Here is a 20,541-nt window from a genome sequence, read left to right as displayed (position 1 = left end):
CACATTCCTCCCTCCCCACCCTCGACCCTACCTGGCTGCATCCTGCCCCTCCCTCCAGCTGGCAGCCGCTTATCCTTATCAATGCCGTGTTCCCACGGCTTTTCCGGCGCTCCCGCTATCCGCCAAGGTCACCGAGCTCAGCAATTCCACTGAGGTGTGCCTGGGCCTCCAGGAATGCGGTGCCCGAGGCAGCCGGGAATGGCTTTGAAGGAGCCATGGATCACCCGCCCGGGGAGGCCTCCAGGAATGTGCCCAGGGAGGTGGGGATGTGCCCAGGAGCAGGGCTGGCTCAGTCGGGGAGCTGCCACGGGGCTGGCACAGGGGTTTTATCCCAGCAGCCCAAAGCACTTCGCCTCTCCCATTCCCTGCTCTCCGTGCGCCGCAGGACTTGGAAGTTCAGGCAGTTTTTATCCGTGGGCAAAACGTGGGGGAAAGCATTCCCTGCTGTGGGAAATGGGCTCCTCGGAGCGGGGCTGGGCTGCCCGGGTCAGCAGGGCAGGGAGGCGGCGGCCAGCTGTGGCTCTCCCTCAGGGAATGATCCCTCAGCCTGCGGATGCCCTCCTGCCCTGCCCGACAGCTCAGCCTGACGTGGCAGGAGTCCTGTGGGGAGGGAACAGAGGGAAAGGCTGAGGAGGCTGCGAGAGGAGCAGCTCGAAAGGAAGTGGGTGCTGGAGTGGGGATCTGGATTCCCTCTTCCCTCGGTTCCTCTGGATTCCCTCTTCCCTCAGTACAAATTTGGGGTCTCACCTTGTTCTTCTGGCAGGGACACCTTCCCCTATCCCAGGGTGCTTCAAGCCCTGTCCAGCCTGGCCTTGGACATTTCCAGGGTTGAGCAGGAATCCCTCCTAGTAGTAGCAGCAGGTACTAGTAGTAGTAGTAGTAGTACCTGGTACTCCCTCCTCCACCTTGGAAAGCCGGCACTTGGAGAACAACTTGCATTTTAATGATCCCAAAGTGCAGGACTGTCATGCCATTAACCTAGGCAGAAGTTAGGCTGGATTTTCCAAGAGAATTTTTTTCTATCAGGATTTTTTTTTTCCTTTTTCCTGACGTTTGATTTCCCAGCCCTGCAGAGAATTTAATTTCTCGCTTGTCCGAGTTTGGTTGGAGCCGAGGAATTTGCAAACTGTGGCTCAGACAAAGCATCTCCAATTTATTTCCTTTTCAGGAAAAAGGCTCAAAACCCCGGAGCCACACATGGGGTTGTTGACACTGGTGGTGTCTCATATCTCATGAATGTGTTGCACCTCAGAGGGAGCTGATCCCTCCTTCCCGAGGCGTGGGAGGCACCCAGCGGTGATGGTTTCCCTGGACACAAATTCCCTGATCGTTTCACACCCAATTATTCCGCTTTCCTGGGTCTCTGACAGGTCTTCCCTCCTGGGCAGGTACCTCCCTGTCCCTTGTGGGGTCAGCGGGATAAACCCTGCTATCCCACCGCTGCACTGTCAGCGGGGAGGGAAGGATCCTCCTGGAAATTCGGGCAGGCTGTGCTGACATCTATCGGCAGGAGCTCCTTCCAAGGCAGCCCAGCCTTTGCTTTGAGGATTTAGTCCACCAGGATTACGTGTGTAATCCTCGGGATGGAGCAGGCAGCATTCCCGGGGCAGTGTAATCCGCACACAGCACCGTGTGCCTTCCAAGCCTCTGGGCATCCCGGCGCTCTGGAGCCTGATTTTAATCTTTCCCCAAAGCATCTGCTGTAAAACTCCTGGAGAATGGGGCAGGCACGTGGAATGACAGAGCTGTCGCTCGTGCTTGACTGCAGTCCAAAGGTGGATTTTGGTTTCTGCCACGAAATATTTAGGGAGTTTGGCACTCAGGGCTGGAATGAAGGAGAAAAGTGCTTCTCTGGTGTGGAGGGAGCAAAGTTCAGGAACCAATGGGTTGAAAACGGGAGTGATGGGGGAGACAGCAAAGGAGGGGAGTGCGAAGAGCTGGACTGAATTTCTCTTCCTGTGCTAGGAATTTCAGTGGGAAGATGCTGGGGTTTCAGGGAATAACTGTTGTCCTTGTAGCAAATACTGGGAACAGCAAAGCCCTGGCGCTTCCCAAGCTTTTTGCCCTTCCTCCCTCTGAGTGCATCCAGAAGGGCTGTGGATTCCCCATCCCCAAAAGTGTCCAAGGCCAGGCTGGAGAGGGCTTGGAGGAACCTGGTCCAGTGGAAGGTGTCCCTGCCCATGGCAGGGGGTGGAATGGGACAAGCTTTAAGGTCCCTTCCATCCCAAATCACTCTGGAATTCTCTGGCTGTGCCTACAGGGTGCTCTTTAGAGGATAGTTGAGGTTTGGAGCCCCGTGGTAGCTGTAACCTCACGAAATTACACAGCAGCCATTTCCTGGAACACCACTCATTTTGGGATTCTCCAGTGCTGGGGCGCCTCCCTTGCGCTGCAGGAAACGATTGGGGAGCAAAAAGTGCGGAGCTCAGCAGGGCTGGACACAGCCCCGCTGTCCCACCCCCTGCCCTGCAGTGACCCCCTCCTCGGGGCTGGGGAGCCCAAACCCAATTCCCAGCTCTTCCCTCGCCTCCTGCAGGGAACACGAGCGGCGGGAGCTGCTCAGCCCTTTCTGGGAGCGTTGAGCTCTTCAGCTGCACAGGGGCTGATCTGGGGAGGTGTCAGGCTGTGAAATCACCGGAGAAGTCTGCAGGGCAGCGTCACTTCAAGGGGAACAAAAACACCAGCGTGAAAGCAGGGTGAGGTGGATGCTGGGGATTCCGCCCACGGAGAGAGGGAACAGCGGCTTTTGCAAGAGCAGCTCCCCGTGCGGGCCAAGTCCGCCTTTCCCAAAGCATGGTTGCAGAGGGTGACTTCACCCCGCGGAGATCCCGGCACCTTGGGGCGCTGCTGCCGGGGACAGGGGCAGGGTGTATCCCAGTAAAGCCTCTCCTGCAGTGCCGCTGTGGGAATTGCGGCAGGAATTGCGGCGATCCCGTCCGGGGCTGTTGGGAGATAAGAGGCCGAGCCCGCGGCGTTCTGGCGCGGTTATCTCAGCACTGTTTGCTCAATGCTGCATGAGGACACTTTTGCCAGGCATTAGCACAGAGTGACTCAGTAAATCCAGTTGCACGGGGTTCAGAGGGCACTGCCTCTCCTTCTCCACGGCTTTATCAGAGCAGCAGCACCTCAGAATGCCGGGGTTAAAAAAATACCCACGGGCACCTTGCAACAGCGTGGAGGTGACTGATCCTCCCCTGATCCTCCCCGGGGCTTCTGCCCGCACCTCCCAGGGATTGCGAGAAACCAAAGCTTCGCTTCCACACCAGGGTTTGACTGGGCTTGTACCACAGTCCCGAGTCTCTGCAGGGTGGAAATCCCACACTGGGAATTCTGTCTGCATGTCAACGTCAGGGGGTTGCTGACCTGTCCCCCAAAATTGCAGAGAAACTCGGGATATTCCCCCGCTTCCTTCCCAAGAGGTTATTTGTGTCTGCAGAGGTTATGTCCCTCTGCTGAGGAGGCAAATCAGCAGAGATTTGTTCTGTTTTTCCTTAAGACTCCTGCCAGGCTGAATTCCTGTCTGCTTCCCAGCATGGAATTTGGGGTTTTTCTGGAAGGGAACACTAAATTGCTTGTGGTTTTGGTAAGAGAAGATGATACTTCTGTGGCTTTTAGAGGCTCTAAGGTTTAGGCAGGCCTGGTCCGAACTAGTCTAGAACATGTTCATAATCCCAGTACTCTGTTTTAGATGTTTTGGGATTAAAAACAGGTGAATGTCAAATGCTGGATCAGAGGCAGCTGAGCAGAGTGCTCAGTGTTGGCTTTGACTTTAGGAATGAGTGGGTGTGCAACAGGGATGTCTGCTCTTCCCATGGGAGTGCTCCTTTGGCATCTCCCAAATCTGGTGCTAGTGCTGGGATTGCTGGGATGCTCATCCTCTTCTGGCCTCTGGAGTGCTGCTCACCAGCTTGTCCTCTTCCCTTTGGGAAACCTGGCTGGGATCTGGATGAATCTGCTGACTGCTGTGGAAAAATCCCAGCTGGCCTGGGAAGCAGAGGGATTTATTGTTTTTCTCCTTCTCTGGTTTTGCTTCTGGTTGAAGGGAAAGGATTTGAGGGGATTTCACGCTGTCACACAAGTTTGGGATGGAACTCTGGGATGGGACGTAGTCAGGGCCATCCCTCCGCTGGGGTGGATGAGGGTTCCAGGCTGGAAACTGGGATTTGAAAATCCAGGTCCAGCCCCTGGATGGTGGCTCTGCTGCTGCCTGAGCATGGAAACACAAAACTCGTGGTGGGCAGGGTTGGATCCAGTTTGAGACAAATCAAAGAGTGCAAAACAGGCACCACCATCCTGCCTTGGGAAGAAGTGTCCAAGGCCAGGCTGGACAGGGCTGGGAGCACCCTGGAATAGTGGAAGGTATCCCTGCCCATGGCCAGGGGTGGAATGGGATGAGCTTTAAGGTCCCTTCCAACCCAAACCATTCCAGGATTCTTGTGAAAGGAAATCCCCAAGCCCTTCCCAGGGATGGTTTCCTGTACCTCTGGAGTGCAGATTGCAGTTCTGTTTTTCCTTAAGACTCCTGCCAGGCTGAATTCCTGTCTGCTTCCCAGCATGGAATTTGGGGTTTTTCTGGAAGGGAACACTAAATTGCTTGTGGTTTTGGTAAGAGAAGATGATACTTCTGTGGCTTTTAGAGGCTCTAAGGTTTAGGCAGGCCTGGTCCGAACTAGTCTAGAACATGTTCATAATCCCAGTACTCTGTTTTAGATGTTTTGGGATTAAAAACAGGTGAATGTCAAATGCTGGATCAGAGGCAGCTGAGCAGAGTGCTCAGTGTTGGGTTTGACTTTAGGAATGAGTGGGTGTGCAACAGGGATGTCTGCTCTTCCCATGGGAGTGCTCCTTTGGCATCTCCCAAATCTAGTGCTAGTGCTGGGATTGCTGGGATGCTCATCCTCTTCTGGCCTCTGGAGTGCTGCTCACCAGCTTGTCCTCTTCCCTTTGGGAAACCTGGCTGGGATCTGGATGAATCTGCTGACTGCTATGGAAAAATCCCAGCTGGCCTGGGAAGCAGAGGGATTTATTGTTTTCTCCTTCTCTGGTTTTGCTTCTGGTTGAAGGGAAAGGATTTGAGGGGATTTCACGCTGTCACACAAGTTTGGGATGGAACTCTGGGATGGGACGTAGTCAGGGCCATCCCTCCGCTGGGGTGGATGAGGGTTCCAGGCTGGAAACTGGGATTTGAAAATCCAGGTCCAGCCCCTGGATGGTGGCTCTGCTGCTGCCTGAGCATGGAAACACAAAACTTGTGGTGGGCAGGGTTGGATCCAGTTTGGGACAAATCAAAGAGTGCAAAACAGGCACCACCATCCTGCCTTGGGAAGAAGTGTCCAAGGCCAGGCTGGACAGGGCTGGGAGCACCCTGGAATAGTGGAAGGTATCCCTGCCCATGGCCAGGGGTGGAATGGGATGAGCTTTAAGGTCCCTTCCAACCCAAACCATTCCAGGATTCTTGTGAAAGGAAATCCCCAAGCCCTTCCCAGGAATGGTTTCCTGTACCTCTGGAGTGCAGATTGCAGGTGGCTTTTGAACCTGGGAGCTTTAATTCCTTTGCACCTTGAAATCCATGGGGTGCTGGAGCAGCTCCCTTTAATTTCTCAGCTTTGAGATGGGACACATGGCTTTGGTTATCCGAGTGTTCCGTGGAAACCCGATCGGCCACGATGTCAGCTCCCTGCAGGATCCACCAGATCCAGCAAAACCAGCTCCTGCCTGCAGCTCCCATCCCATCCTTCTCCACATTTAAAGCTCCTTAATACCGATCCCCTTGACACAACTCTTTCCGTGTGTTCCCTCCCCGCTGGGTCAGTGCAGACCCGCTCCAGCCCCTCCTATGGAATATTCCCCAAACCCCATCGACCTGAGCCAATCCTTCCACCTGGGCAATCCCAGCAAATAACCATGGGGTGACCATTGCTGTTCCCCACTCCAGCTGGTTTTTGGAGTCTCTCAGGGCTGCCCCTTCCAGAGGTAAAAGGCTGGTCTGGCACTCTGTGTCCCACGTGCCCTTCCAGCCAAGCTTTTCCTTTGTTCCCGTTAATCTACGCGTGTGCAGCTCCGGTGGCTTTAGAAGGCTGGATAACTGGGCTTGAAAAACTGCTTATAAGGACAGATTCAACACAGATAAAACTCACAGAGCTCGTGTCGGGAGTGATCAGAGGCTGGCATTTCTTTTGCAAACATCTCTGGAAGCCAGAGATCTTTGGTTGGTTGGTCTTTTGGCTTTGCGAGCCAGGAAAATCCATCAGCTGGGAAAAAAATAGCTCAGCCCAGCTTTTAGCTCCTCATCCCAGCTGAAAGAACAGCGTCAGCTGTGCAGGGATGGAGCCTGCTGTGCTTAGGAGTGAACTGTGCTACACCCTCAGCCTGCTCCAACCTTTATCCCCAGCAAGGATTACCTGGATGTTGGGCTGGTGTTATGGAGGGATAACTGGATGTTGGGCTGGGTGGTGTTATGGAGGGATAACTGGATGGTGTTATGGAGGGATAACCTGGATGTTGGGCTGGTGTTATGGAGGGATAACTGGATGTTGGGCTGGGTGGTGTTATGGAGGGATAACTGGATGGTGTTATGGAGGGATAACCTGGATGTTGGGATGGATGGTGTTATGGAGGGATAACTGGATATTGGGCTGGGTGGTGTTACTGGGGTGGGGAGCTCGGGATCGCAACGGTTCCCCACTGGGACTGGTGGGACCCAGTGCAATTCATTAACTAAGTTCTGATGGGTCCTCAGCCCAATCCGTGTGCTATCCCAGAGGATCCTGTGTGTTCCTGGGAGTCTTTGAAGGGCCGCTCCCACCTCCCACATCCTCCAGAGGGCTGGACTTTGAGCAGGTCCTCAGTCCCTTTGATGTCCCTCTGTGCTGGGCTCCTCCGCATGCCTGAGTCCTGAGCTCACAGAGCTGCCGCTGCCTTCCCATTCCAGCAGCTCCCTTGGGATGTTCCTGCCCTTCCTGAGGACCCAGCACCCAGCAGCTCTCCCCAGCTTTAGGGATAAACAGCATTAATTCTCCAGATTTCCACGAATTCCTGCTCCAGCACAAGATCCTGGAGATGCTTGTGGTGCATCTCATTTGTGGAGAGCATCCACAGATATCCCAGTTTTGCTGTTGAAGAGGCTTTGAGAGGCCAGCACTTCTTTGACTTGTAAAATGCAGACTTTTCCTGCATTGCAGAATGAAACTCAGCTCATTTACATCCGTACAATGTCCAATAACAGGCAAAGCTTCCTGAAAAACCAGGGCTGGCCTCTGCCCTGGGCTGTTTGCACGGCACTGACTCACTTGGGAATTGTCTCCTTGGCTGAGGCCAGGGTTGACCTTCAGGTTACAGCAGTGGGAGGGTGACTTTCCTCACAGCTCCATCCCAGACCTTTCTGAACAAGGTGCCAATGTTTTTCCGTCCTGGAATGACTCTAGCTGCCCCTTTTGGTTTAAAAATAACCCAATTTAACCCCAGTACCTTGTGGCATCCCTGGCAATATCACCCGGCTGGGATTCACCAGCTTGGGTACAAATGTTTTATTGTGGTGCCAGGCTTAGGAGGAGAACTTTCTGCACTGCCAGGGAATTATTTAGACTGGAAACCTGCTGGTGTGGGTTAATGAATTGCACACATGGAACGAGCCAGGAAAACTGGAATTCAGGAACAAGGAGTAACCAAATGTGACCCTCGCTGGCATCTCGTCCTCACGGAGACCTTGGTACAGCTCTGGCCACACATTACCTTGCATTAAGTGCTTCTGCAGAGCTTTATTCCCATTTTTCCCTCATCTCTGTGAGGCTGAGGGCAGCAGAACACTCTGTCCCTGGGGAAGGGCTCAGGGACGCTGTGGCCATCTCTGCATTAGGCCAGGGGCTGCCTTCTGCTGGGCTCTTCCCTCCCAGCACCTGGAACCCATCGCGATGGAATTGCTTCCCTCAGCTGCAACATCCTAAAATAGCTGCTCCGGTTTCTTTTAAAAATAGTCTGTTCTGGGTGTCATTCCCTGCTAAAATTGTGTCTCTGAGTCCTGCTGGGACAGGGGAGGGGACAGGGGCCAGGTGGGAGCATCGACTGGTTCAGAGAGGTGGCCACGTGTGAGCTGTGCCCTTGAGCTGCCCTGCTCCCGGAGCCAGGTTCAGAGCCGTGGGGCTGGGCTGGGCATGCCAGGATGAACTGGAAGGGGTGGCTGTGGAGCTGCAGCAATGTGCTGGGCTGGGGATGCCAGGATGAACTGGAAGGGGTGGCTGTGGAGCTGGAGCAGTGTGCTGGGCTGGGGATGCCAGGATGAACTGGAAGGGATGGCTGTGGAGCTGCAGCAATGTGCTGGGCTGGGGATGCCAGGATGAACTGGAAGGGTGGCTGTGGAGCTGGAGCAGTGTGCTGGGCTGGGGGTGCCAGGATGAACTGGAAGGGGTGGCTGTGGAGCTGGAGCAATGTGCTGGGCTGGGGATGCCAGGATGAACTGGAAGGGGTGGCTGTGGAGCTGGAGCAGTGTGCCGGGTGCTGGTGACCGCCGTGGGAAGGAGGATGCTCGGAGTCAGCCAGGCTGGAGAGGCTTTAGCTGTTCATGGGAAGCAGCTCAGCACCTCACACATCAGCAGGGTGGTGACACAGGCACAGCACCTCTGGCTCCAGGGCCAGGCAGGGATTGGGCTTTTGCAGCAGCCAATTTCCCAGCATAAATTCAAAGGAATTGAATCCTTTGATAGCTGCTCTTGCCAACAGGTTTCTTGCACTGAGACTGCTCCTGCTCTGAGCGGGTTAAGAACCATAAAATCCCAGAATGGTTTGGATTGGGAGGAGCTTAAAGCTCATCTCATTCCACCCTGCTTCCATGGACAGGGATATCTTCCACAGGAATCACAGAATCCCAGAGTGGTTTGAGTTGGAAGAGATCTTAAAGCTCATCCCATTCCACCCCCTGCCATGGGCAGGGACACCTTCCACTGGACCAGGCTGTTCCCAGCCCCATCCAGCCTGGCCTTGGACACTTCCAGGGATGAAGCAGCCACAGCTTCTCAGGGATATGGTGGTCAGTGGCCACAGGAGCAGCAGTAGGTTGAGAGGTGAGCTCAGGAAAACCCTCAGGATCCACAGAATCGTCCGAGCACAGCAAATCCCAATGGCACTGAGGCCAGGAGGTGACCTTGTCCTTGTGCAGGTCCTGCTCAGGAGGCCCCTGGTCCTTGCAGAGCCCTTTAAACCTCAAACAGGCCCCACAAAAAGGTTTTCCATGATTTTTAGAGCAGCACTGCATCCTGCAGACTTGAGGAATGACTTCATTCACAGCCAGAGCGTTCAGGGCTTCCTCTCAAACCCGGGGTTCAGTGAGTGCTACCACTTGTGAGCACCCTACATCTGCACGAGCCACTCTGGGTGCCTTGGAATTGTCTCCCTTCTCCCTCCCTCCTCGGGGAGAGACTTAGGAGGTATTTGGAGGTAATTATTGCTTTTATTCGGCGCTAAAGCAATAATTTGGAGGGATCGCTGGAAAACCGGCAATTTCCTGCCAGTGAGTGACAGATGTTTTGCTGTGTTTGAGATGTGCTTTCAGGCTCCTACTAATTAGCATGACACAAATTGGCAGGAGTTTTCTTCCCAGGCTCCCAGCTCTAATTTTGCCTTTTTTTCTTTTCTGTTATTTTCATTTTTTCAGAAAGGTGGAGTCTCCACGTTGTGACACTAAAGAAGTGATGCAGAGTTGGGGGCTTGTGTTCAAACATGGTTTTCCTAACTTCTCCTCCCTCCCTGCCAGGTTCCTACCCCTCTCCCAAGGCTGGGGCCACGCTGGTGGTCTACAAGGACTTGCTGGTGCTTTTTGGGGGGTGGACCCGGCCAAGCCCTTACCCCCTGCACCAGCCCGAGAGGTTCTTCGATGAGATCCACACGTACTCCCCCTCCAAAAACTGGTAAGAGCAGGCTTTGGTCCTGGAGAAATGCAGGAATGCAGCTGGAGGAATGCCTGGGAAGCTGTGCGTGGTCCTGGTTTCCCAGGTGTGTCTCTAATGCTCTTTCTGAAACAATAAAAAGCCACACAAGCACAGCAGAGCTGAGGACAGGGTGCTGCCAAGCAGCTCATGGGTGCTGTTGCTTCCATATGGTTCTGGACTTGTACCTAAATATTCCAGGCTTCCTGAGCATCCCCATCCAGGTGGGAAACCTGGGTGTTTTAAATGCCTTATCACTTTGGCTGGGAGCACTGAGGTGTTTCTGAGATAAGCCTGAAGTGCTGGAGGTCTTGTTTTCAGTGATGATCCAAAACTCAGCTCCCTCAGGGAGGTGTGATAAATCAGATTTCTCCATCATTTCAACCTCTGCCTTTAGAGCTCCAGGACTGGTGCATCCAGCAGTGTCCATGGAGCAGGCAGGAATTTTTGCTCCCTCAGGGAGGTGTGATAAATCAGATTTCTCCATCATTTCAACCTCTGCCTTTAGAGCTCCAGGACTGGTGCATCCATGGAGCAGGCAGGAATTTTCCTTTTCTCTTTAAACACTGTTGGCTGATTTTAGACCCAGCTTTCTCACTGATGGTATGTGTGAGAGGGAAAATGCTGTATCAAAGAGAAGGTTTCTGCTCCTCTTGTGCTGAGAACTTTTCATCCTCCAAAGTATCAATTATCCAGAGCACTTTGGGCAGTGTCATTACAACTCTGTAATTAAGATTTCCAATTCTCTTGGAAAGAATTTGAGGCAAACTTAATTGGAAGGGGAGATGTTCCCGACTTGGCCATGAGACTTGGTCATGCCTTAAAAATGTTTAGCACATTGGGATTTCTAATTAGTTTAGTTGCTATTTGGATATTTGGAGGTTTTCCCTGTGGTTTTCCCCCATGACACGTTCTTGAGGACTTTGCAGGCCACGGGGATTTTTTTGTTTGGCCTTTCATCCAGCGTTTTCCTTCACTGAGGCATGTGTTCCTGCCTCTCTTCCCAGGTGGAACTGCATCATGACCACCCACGGCCCCCCTCCCATGGCAGGACACTCCTCCTGTGTCATCGAAGACAAAATGATTGTTTTTGGGGGCTCCCTTGGATCCCGACAAATGTAAGTTTGAGGTCAGGGTGGCTGACAAGCACCCCTGTGAGCCATGAGGGGGTTAGGGTGGTCTTGGGGTTGCCCATGAGGAATTTTCTGCAGGATTTTGGGGTCTGCCTGCTGCCTTAGCACACCCTTCACCTCTCGCAGCAAATCCCAAGGCTCCAGCCTGCAAAAATCCCAGTTTTGCCCTAAAAGCCAACCCTGAACCCAAGTTCCACGTCCTTGCTTGTATCCTCAGCCTGTGTCATCTCATCCCTGCAGGAGCAATGACGTCTGGGTGCTGGATCTGGAGCAGTGGGCTTGGTCCAAGCCCAGCATCTCGGGGCCCAGCCCTCACCCGCGCGGGGGCCAGTCCCAGGTGAGCTCAGGTGGAGGGAAGCCAGGCACAGCCTCACTCCCCGCTCCACAGGCTCGTTCATTCCCTCCCAGGTTATCTGTGGAGCCCTTGCCTGCCGGGCCCTCTCCCCCAGTGACTCAGAGCTGGAATGAACACATCCCTGCTTTACCCCACTCATGCCCCGTGGCACCTCAGATCAGTGGAGAGGCAGCACAGCCTGGTTTGGCTCCAGGCCCTTGTGACTGCTCCTCTCTCCCCATCCTGGGGTTGACTCGGGATTGCTCCCGCTCCAAGCACAGCTCCAGCAGCACCTGTCACGGCAGGGAGCTCATGGCTGTCACCTGGCCTGGGGCAGCTGTCCCCATCTGGGATTGTCAGCCAAAGTGTGGCTGGTCCCAGCAGGGCTCAGATGGCTTGTGCTGGAATGTGCCTTCCATGGCCTGGGAAAGGAGCCCGTGGGGATCCCTCACCCAGCAGCAGCACTGATCAGACACTGCTGCCAGAACCTGCCCTCCCAAACAATCCTTCCACATTCCCCTCCTTTGCAGAGGGGTGTCGGGGCCCTGGAGCTTTGGGAAGGGCAATTGCTCTCCTCAGAGAGAGGAACTGGTCTGGGACAAGCCCTGCATCCCACTCTGTCCTGGGCCCAGCAAAAACAGCTCCATCCCAGCTCCACTCCTCATCCTGGGGCACACAGAGCCCAGCAACACCTGTGCAGTGAGAGCCTGCCTCAGTCTGCCCTTGGAGGCTTGGCCAAAAATCCGTCCTGGGCTGAAACTCTCTTCTGTCCCCTCCAGATCGTGATAGACAACGAGACCATTTTAATCCTGGGAGGCTGCGGGGGTCCCAATGCAGTGAGTACCTGGGGGAGCAGGGACATCACCATCCACTGCTCCACCATCACCTGGGGGCTGGATTTGGGATGGGTGGACTCTGCACGTTGGTGGCATTTTATTCCTCAAGTCTGGGCACCCACCTGGTAGATTTTCCAGAGAATTTGTTTAGCTGTTGCCGGAGCTGCTTTAATTAATAAAAATCACCCCAGGCGCTCTCTGAGCAGCTCCCTGGGTTCACTGAGGCTTGTCAAGATGAGCCCTGACTTTGTACTGGGATAGCAGATGGGAGTGAAGGGTTTTATCCATGGCCATAGTGGGGTGTAGTCACTCATGGGTGATCAGCTCCTGCTCTGAGTCAGCATCCTCTGCCTGCAGCAGCAAAGCACCACTCCCACCATGGCCCTGATGGGCTGAGCCCAGCAGCAAACTGGGCTAAATCTCAGCCTGGGCTCCTGAATGCCAGCCCAGACTCCTGAATATGTGACCCTTCCTTCCCCAGCTGTTCAAAGACGCCTGGTTGCTGCACATGCAGGCCAACCCCTGGACGTGGCAGCCGCTCAAGGTGGAGAACGAGGACCACGGAGCCCCAGAGCTGTGGTGCCATCCTGCCTGCAGGGTACGGACACAGGGTGTCCCTGCTCCCTCATACACACCCCTCCCTCTTTGTTCCCTGCCTAAAATGCTCCATAACCGCTTCTCCCCAGCACCAAGGCTCCTCCTGATGTCTGTTCCCTGCTCTCCCTCAGGTGGGACAGTGCGTCGTGGTCTTCAGCCAAGCTCCCAGCGGGAGAGCCCCGCTGAGCCCCAGCCTCAACTCCCGCCCGTCTCCCATCAGCGCCACGCCGCCCGCCCTGGTGCCCGAGACGAGGGAATTCCGCTCCCAGTCTCCCGTCAGGAACACGGACGAGGCTCCCTGCGTCAACGGCCGCTGGGGCACCCTGCGGCCCCGCAGGCAGACGCCGTCAGGCTCGCGGGAGGGCAGCCTGTCCCCGGCCAGAGGGGACAGTTCCCCGGTGCTCAACGGCGGCACGGTGTCACCTGGAGCGGCGCCGCCCGGCGGGGCCTCCCTGGACAGCCCCGTGCAGGCCCTGTCCCCCAGCACCCCCTCGGCCGCCGAGGGATTCGACCTCAAGGTGGGGCCGGCCCTGGCGCCGCGCCGGGGCTCGCTGCCGGAGCAGAGGGATCTGCGCCTGGCCTCTGTGGAGCTGGGCTGGGAGCAGAAGCCCACGTCCCTCCTGTGCCAGCTGGACGGCGCGGAGGGCAGGACAGCGGGCACGCGGAACCCCCCGGAGCACACCAACGGCATCCACACCCCGCCCCACGCCGCCCTGCCCGGGGCTGTGTCCCCCAGCGCGCTCCGCCGCAGCCTCGAGGCCGTCAAAGCCCTCTCCTCCAAAGCCGCCTCGGCCTCGGCCGCGCTGAGCCCTCCCCTGGCCTCGTCCCCGGGGTCCCCGGGCGCCGAGCCGGGCTCTGTGCGGCCCGGTGCCACCCAGGGCGAGGGGCACTCGCTGCCCCCCATCGCCCGGCGCCTCGGGCACCACCCGCCGCAGTCGCTGAACGTGGGCAAGCCGCTGTACCAGAGCATGAACTGCAAGCCCATGCAGATGTACGTGCTGGACATTAAGGACACCAAGGAGCAGGGACGAGTCAAGTGGAAAGTGTTCAACAGCAGCTCCGTGGTGGGGCCGCCCGAGACCAGTTTACACACGGTGGTGCAAGGCCGAGGGGAGCTGATCATATTCGGTGGCCTGATGGACAAGAAACAAAACGTCAAATATTACCCCAAAACAAATGCCTTGTACTTTGTGCGAGCAAAGAGATAATGCGGCCCCCGCCCGCCGCCCGTCCCTCCGTCCCTGCGGCTCTTCCTCCTCCTTCCACAGCCCCTTCCCGACACGCAGGCGTTCAAACTGTGAATTAGGGAGCAGGAAACCAATAAAAGTCCAAGCAAACCCTCCAGTGCTGCCCCGGCAGTTCCCAGTAAGACCCCAGGCGAGCGAGTCGTGTTTACAGGCGGGGAAGGACCCGAGGATTCGGGTGAGCAGCCAGGGAATTCTGCCAGCCAGGATCCTCCTGGGTTTATTCTCCAAGTGTTTGTGAGTCTCGGTCTCCCCGAAACTCCTTGTGGGTTGTGAGTAAAAGTGGTTTTATAGGAATAACCCAAATTGCAGCAGGCAGGAGGCTGTTAGCTTGATTAATTCCATGCTCGACTCCGTCAGGAAAACAGCAATATCCCTCTGGGAATCTCCCAGCGCTGCCAACCTTTGCTCGACACAAACACGATGCCTTTTTATTTTGCCTCTCACCTGCCGTTTTCGTCCCTGTCCTCCAGGCAGGACCAAAAGAAGGAGGAAAGGACATTTTTTTGTGTTACAATGCCAAAAATCTTGATTGTTAGCATCCCTCTTCTCCCTGCCCTGCTGGATCAGGCTTCAGGATCGGCTCTGATCCCCTCTGACCAGCAAAAATACTCTGAAAATCCCATTATTCCCCCAAAACGGAGATACTTGGCTGCTAATTCCCTTCTAGATTTAAAGGTTTTATTTCATTCAACGGCCCAAACCATTCAAGGCCGAAGCAGCCCCTTGGAGCCCGGGAGCAGGGTCGGTTTTCCAGGGAAAAGGACAGATACTGGTAAATGTGAGGGCAGCCTCGATGCAGTAACTTCACCTCATCTTTGCACGTGCCTCCTTCTGCAAAGATTAAATCCAAATCCGAAGGGATTGAACCTGTGCGTCCTTCTGGGACAACCCCCTCCTTCCCTGTCCCCTCCAAGGGGGGGAAATGGGGCGGATTCTGCCAGGTTTTGGTCAACAACCTCCAGCACCCTAAAACCAGGGAGCCCTCCCCAAGCCGGCAGCGCCATGACGTGGTCCCTTCTTCCTGGAATTTTTCTTCTCCATTCCCACTGAGCTTTCTGCCGGTCGGAGCCTTAAATCCCATCCCAGCCGCGTGGGGACGGGGAGGGATTTGCTCACCCGCGGCGTTTCCACCTCTGTAAATAAACCCTTCGTCGAATCCCACCTCTCCCGTTCATCCCAGAACAATTTGATTTGTCCTAAGGGAAAGCAAAATGCAATTTTTCCCCACCACCCCAAAAATCCCCAGACCTCAGGAGCACCTCGGGTGAGCTGTGGAATTTTCCTTCTCCACACATGGCCGTGGGGAAGGGGTCAAGGCTTCGCCATCAATCCCCACGTCCCCTTTGCATGTTTTTTGTCATCCATCCCCCAAAAAGAGTCAAAGCCAGGGATGGATGGCACCTTGGTGTCCTTCTCCCTGCAGAGCATCCCTCTGGGGCTGCTCTCCCAGTTTACACCCTGCCCCGCTCCCGGGGTTCCCCTCCCGGGGTTCCCTGCCGGGAGACGCATGTTCTATTGCCCTTCAGAGAGATTCATCCCAAATTTGGGTCCCTGTCCCCAAATCCCGCGGGAGCTGCTGGTGCTGTGAGCGAGGTGTCCCCCCGCCGCGACTCAGGTGTCCCCCCCGTCACTCCCGGGCCGAGCGCAGCAATGGGAAGCGATTCCGGTGATATTTAAAATCTTGTGTACATTTTGGGGGGGTTCATGGGGGTCCCTCCCCCCCTTCCCAACGAATTTTTAGTGGTTTAACAAATAAAAAGGAAAAGAAATGGATGGTTGGTACTTTTGAGGAGGGGTGGGATGGGAGTGACTTGGAGGGGAAGTTCCTGCACTGCCACAAGTTTGGGGGTGAAAGGGAAGATTTGGGGTCTTTGTGTAACAGAAGGGAAATATTTGTACGGGGGATGTTGGAGCAGTGGAGGGAGGCAAAGGGGAACACAGGGAATTTGGGATACTGAAGTTTATTGGAGCCAGAAATTGGGGATGGGGACCCCAAAGCCTGTTGGGGTTGGAAACGAGGGATCCCAAAGCCTATTGGAGCTGGGAATTCAGGGATCCCCAACCCTGTTTGGGATGGAAATTTGGGATGCGGACACCAAAACCTGCCAGAGATGGGAACTGGAGATGGGGAACCCAGGTCCTGCCTGTGATGGAAATTGTGGACCCATGTCCTGCCAGGGTTGGGAATTACAGACAGGGACCCAAAAACTGTCAGCACTAGGAATGAGGGACACCAAACCCTGTTAGGGATGAAAACTGGGAATGGGGATCCCAAAGACTGCTGGAGATGGTAACTGGGGATGGCAAAGCCTCCCAGTGCTGGGAATTGGGAACCCCAAAACCTGTTGGGCTGGAAATTTAGGATAGGGACCCCAAAGCCAGTTGGGGCTGGAAATTGATGATAAGGACCCCAAATCCTGCCTGTGCTGGGCACTGGGGATCCCACAGCCTGTTGGAGATGGGAGCTGGGGATGGGGATCCTAGAGCCTGCTGGGGCTGGAAATTGGGACCCCAAGTCCTGCCAGTGTGGGAGGTGCTGGAGCCCAAAGCATTCCAGTGTCAGTGATTAGGGATGAGTGAGGGCTCCAAAGCCTGGAAGCACTGGCAGCTGGGAACCCCAAATCCCGGCAGTGCTGGGAACTGGGGATGGGGACCTCCCGAAATCCGCATCATCGGGGTCACTCCACGTGCCCCCACAACTCACCGCGCACGCGCAGCTGCGGCTGGGCGTGGTTTCCATTGCGCTCCGCCTGTTTTCGTGACGTCACTGCGAGGCGGAAGCGGCCTCAGGTGAGCGGCGGAGCCGCGTCTTAAAGGGCCCGCGCGGGAAAATTGGTGTGGGAGACAAGGCATGGGAGAGATTTGGGGGGTAGCGGGTCCGGGAAGGGGACTGGGGCTGGGTCCTCCTCCCCCAAATGCTGTGGGGGCATGGGGTCAGCTGGGGGCAGCACAGACCCCGCGGGGTGGCAGGCACCCCACAGGGGTGCAGGGACTCCGTGTGGGCTGTGAGGGACACCCCGGGAGGATGGAGGGACACTGAGGGGGACAAGGTCCCCAGAGTGGGGCTGTGAGGGACACCCTGGGTGATGGAGGGACACTGAAGGGGGCAGGGACCCCAGAGAGGGGCACAGGAACCGGAGAGGGGCAGGGAACCCATGGGAAGGCGGTGGGACCCTGCAGGGACCCCGAGGGTGGGAGCAAGGATCCTATGGGGGAGGGGGCAAGGACCCTGTGGTGGAGTACTGGCGTGTCAGGGGGGCACAGAGACCCCCATGGTGGGGCCAGGACCCATGGGAGGGTGGTGGGACCTCCTGGAGAGGTGCAGGGACCCCAGAGAGGCGTCAGGGACTCCATAGGGAGGGCACAGACCCCATGGAAGGGGGGCAGGCACCCCATGGGGGGTATCAGGGACCCTATGGGTGGTTTTGGGGACCCCGTGGGAGGATGCTGGGACACGGGGGGTGTTTTAGGGACCCGATGGAGGATTTATGGACCCTAGGGAGGGTGCCTGGACGCTGGGGTGGGGTGAGAAGGGGACCCCAAAGCTGCGGATGCAGTGACCCCGTAGGGGAAGGGGGGCTGTTCGCCGTCCCCAGGTTTGGGGGCCCATGGCAGAGCAGGACTGGGCGCTGGAGCCGGGCTGGCTCCTGTCCCCCGCCGGCCGCCCCTACCTGGACTCCATCCTGCACAAGAACCAGCGGAGAGTGTTCGGTGCGTGCCCCCCCTGCGCCCCCCAGCCGGGCTCTCAGCCCCCAGAATGACCCTGAGCCCCTCCCCAGGTCTGCTGGAGCGCCCGGCGCTGCCGCCCGCGCTGGCTGTCCCCACGGTCACCTACAAACTCTTCCTGGCGGGCAGGAGCGGCGTCGGCAAGACCGCTCTGGTGGCCTGGCTGGGGGGGACCCCCGCGCCCCCCGCCCACCACGAGACCCTGGGTACGGCCGGGGGGGTCCCGGGGGTGACAGTCCCGCTGTCCCCGCAGGCATCGAGGCCACCACGAGACCCTGGGTACGGCCCAGGGGGAACAAGGGTGTCCCGGGGGTGACAGTCCCTTGTGTCCCCGCAGGCATCGAGGCCACCACGCTGTTCTGGCCGGCCAAGCCCCGCGGCAGCAGCCGCCCCGTCCTGTTCCAGCTGCAGCTCTGGGACTGCGGGGACGGAGCGCTCAGGAAGTTCGAGCACCTGCTGCCCGTGAGCTGGGGACGCGTTTTGGGGTGGGCGACGCGTTTTGGGGCGGGGGACACCCCCAGGACCCCGCGGTGAGGGGTGTCCCCGTGCCCAGGCCTGTAAGGAGGAGGCGGACGCCGCCCTGTTCCTGTTCTCCTTCACGGACCGCGCGTCCTTCGAGGAGCTGCCGGCGCTCATGGGCCGCGTGCTGGGCCCCGGGGACCGCCACCTCGTCAGGGTGGTCGTGGGCACCAAGTATCCTTTTGGGGGGTCCCCAAAGGTCACCCCATGACGGGGGGATTGCACCCCCGGGGCTCTCAGCGCTTGGCATCGCAGGGGCTGAGAATGGCACACCGATGGATTGCCGATTCCTGCTGATTTTCACAGGGTTTTGGGGTTTTTCTAGGTGTTCCTTGACCCGCTCCCCACCCCAAAATAGGTTCGTACCCCCAGATTTCTCAGCATTTGGTATCTCAGCAGGCTGAGAATGTGCACAAATGGTTGCACCAATGAGTTCACAGCTCCTGCTTATTTTTAGAGAGTTTTGCCACCCTAAAGGAGATTTTTGGGGTGTTGATGTCTCCCTTGACCCTGTGTCCCCCCCAGTCAGGTTTGCACCCCCAGATTTCAAACCACTCAATACCTCCTTAGCCTGAGAATGTGCAACTCTCATTACACCGATGGGTCCTCAACTCCCATTGATATTTTAGGGGGGTTTTATTTGGGTCACAACTCCCACTTATTTTCAGGGGGTTTTGGGAGGATTTTCTGGGTCTCCCTTGACCCTGTGTCCCCCCCCAGTCAGGTTTGTACCCTCAGATTTCTCAGCACTTGTTATCTCAGCAGGCCGAGAACGTGCAACACTTCATTGCACCAATGGATTCACAATCCCCATTTCTCTTTAGGTGGTTTGGGGGGAATTTTTCAGGGTGTTGGTGTCTCCTTGACCCTATGTCCCCCCCACAATCAGGTTTGCACCCCCAGATTCCAAACCACTCTGTCCCTGGGCAGGCAGAGAACACTCCCACCTGGTTACAGCGATGGGTTCACAACTCCCGATGAGTCTCAGGTGCTTCTGGGGGGATTTTCCAGGGCGTTGCTGTTTCCCTTGACCCCATGTCCCCTCCCCACCCCAGATTCGACCTGGCCCCGCACGCGGCCGTGACGGAGGGGGACGTGCGGGCCTTCGAGGGGACGCAGGGGCTGCGGGTGCTGCGGGCGGGGGGCGCCGCGGGGGCCGGCGGGGCGCGGGCGGGGCTGGCCCGGGTCGCCCCCGTCCTGGACGCCCTGGTCGAGGAGCTCTGGCGGCGCGACCAAGTGACTGCCGGGGTCACCCCGGGGGACACGGGGGACACCCCCACATGAACCCCCTCTCGGAGTGGGTTTGGGGGTGGGAGGGGTAAAGAGGTGCTTTTTTTGCTAAAATCAGTGATTTTCTGTGAAAAAGATCATGGGTGGCCTGATTTGTCCGATTTGGGGGAGTGGGGACTTTGGGGGAATTTGAGGTGAGTGGGGTACTGGCGATTTGGGGTGCTGGGGTAATGACGATTTGGGGGTACTGGGGAATATGGGGTGCAATGGGATCATCAGGAGGTGGGTGCTGCAGGATTCGGAGTGCTGCAGATCCTGGGAGATTTGAATTTCAGTGGGATCATGGAATGGGGGTGCTTGCAGGATTTGGGGTGCTGCAGTTGCTGGGGGATGTGGGATGCACTGGGATCCTGGGATGGAGGTGCTGCAGGTGTTGGGGGATTTGGGGTTCAGTGGGATCATGGAACGGGGTGCTGGGCCTATTGGCAGATTTGGGGTGTTGTGGATCCTGGGGCTTTGGGTTCTGTGGGGTGTTGGGGGATGTGGCTGCAGGGGGATTATGGGAACAAGGGTGCAGGATTTGGAGTGCTTTGGGGTACTGGGGAATTTGTAGTGCTAAAGGTGAAGGGATTGGGGTGCTGGGGGTGCTGCAGAGGTTGGGGGTGCTGTGGGATTTGGGGTGCTGCGGGATCAGGGGGACACGGTTGCTGCGGGATTTGAGGTGCTGGAATTGATAGGATTAGGGCACTATGGGATTTGGGGTGCAACGGATGATCCAGGCTTTGGGGTGCTGTGGGATTTGGGGTGCTGTGGGTGATGGGATTGGGGGTGCTGTGGGATTTGGGTGCTGCGGGTCCATGAGGGCGGTGGTGCTGAAGATTTGGGGCGCTGGGCCCCGAGGGGCCCGGGCAGCCCCCCCAAACCGGTCCCCCCCAAACCCCCAGTATCGAACTGGTGGGCGGGGGGCGTGGTCGGTAGTAACCGCGTGGTCCCGCCCCCTGC

The 20,541-nt window shown here is 56.9% G+C and overlaps 2 protein-coding genes across 2 annotated transcripts in view; both read left to right on the top strand.

Annotated features, from left to right (window-relative positions):
- FBXO42 (F-box protein 42) overlaps positions 1-15,837 on the top strand; it is a 47,923-nt gene extending 32,086 nt beyond the window's left edge. Inside the window, exons 5-10 of the mRNA XM_041463412.1 lie at positions 9,746-9,899; positions 10,925-11,035; positions 11,291-11,387; positions 12,164-12,220; positions 12,702-12,818; positions 12,949-15,837. Coding sequence (XP_041319346.1) covers positions 9,746-9,899; positions 10,925-11,035; positions 11,291-11,387; positions 12,164-12,220; positions 12,702-12,818; positions 12,949-14,025 — 1,613 coding nt within the window. The 3' untranslated portion in view covers positions 14,026-15,837. The remainder of the gene's footprint in view (positions 1-9,745; positions 9,900-10,924; positions 11,036-11,290; positions 11,388-12,163; positions 12,221-12,701; positions 12,819-12,948) is intronic.
- A 985-nt stretch (positions 15,838-16,822) lies between these two features.
- CPLANE2 (ciliogenesis and planar polarity effector 2) lies at positions 16,823-19,628 on the top strand. The gene is made up of 6 exons (XM_041463541.1): positions 16,823-16,854; positions 17,661-17,775; positions 17,844-17,996; positions 18,128-18,252; positions 18,344-18,483; positions 19,365-19,628. The coding sequence occupies exons 2-6, from the start codon at positions 17,673-17,675 to the stop codon at positions 19,591-19,593; spliced, it is 750 nt and encodes a 249-aa protein (XP_041319475.1). The 5' UTR covers positions 16,823-16,854; positions 17,661-17,672; the 3' UTR covers positions 19,594-19,628.
- The last annotated feature ends 913 nt before the right edge of the window (positions 19,629-20,541 follow it).

This window comes from Pyrgilauda ruficollis, unplaced genomic scaffold (assembly GCF_017590135.1).
Source record: "Pyrgilauda ruficollis isolate IOZ18807 unplaced genomic scaffold, ASM1759013v1 scaffold165, whole genome shotgun sequence".
Lineage (NCBI taxonomy): Eukaryota > Metazoa > Chordata > Aves > Passeriformes > Passeridae > Pyrgilauda > Pyrgilauda ruficollis.
This window is presented reverse-complemented; position numbering and strand designations above follow the sequence as displayed.

Bases quoted from the DNA above. Each gene is read 5' to 3' on its own strand.
- CPLANE2 (XM_041463541.1), top strand. From the start codon at position 17,673: ATGGCAGAGCAGGACTGGGCGCTGGAGCCGGGCTGGCTCCTGTCCCCC. The intron at 17,776-17,843 runs GTGCGTGCCCCC...GCCCCTCCCCAG, and splicing joins GAACCAGCGGAGAGTGTTCG to GTCTGCTGGAGCGCCCGGCG. The intron at 18,484-19,364 runs GTATCCTTTTGG...TCCCCACCCCAG, and splicing joins AGGGTGGTCGTGGGCACCAA to ATTCGACCTGGCCCCGCACG.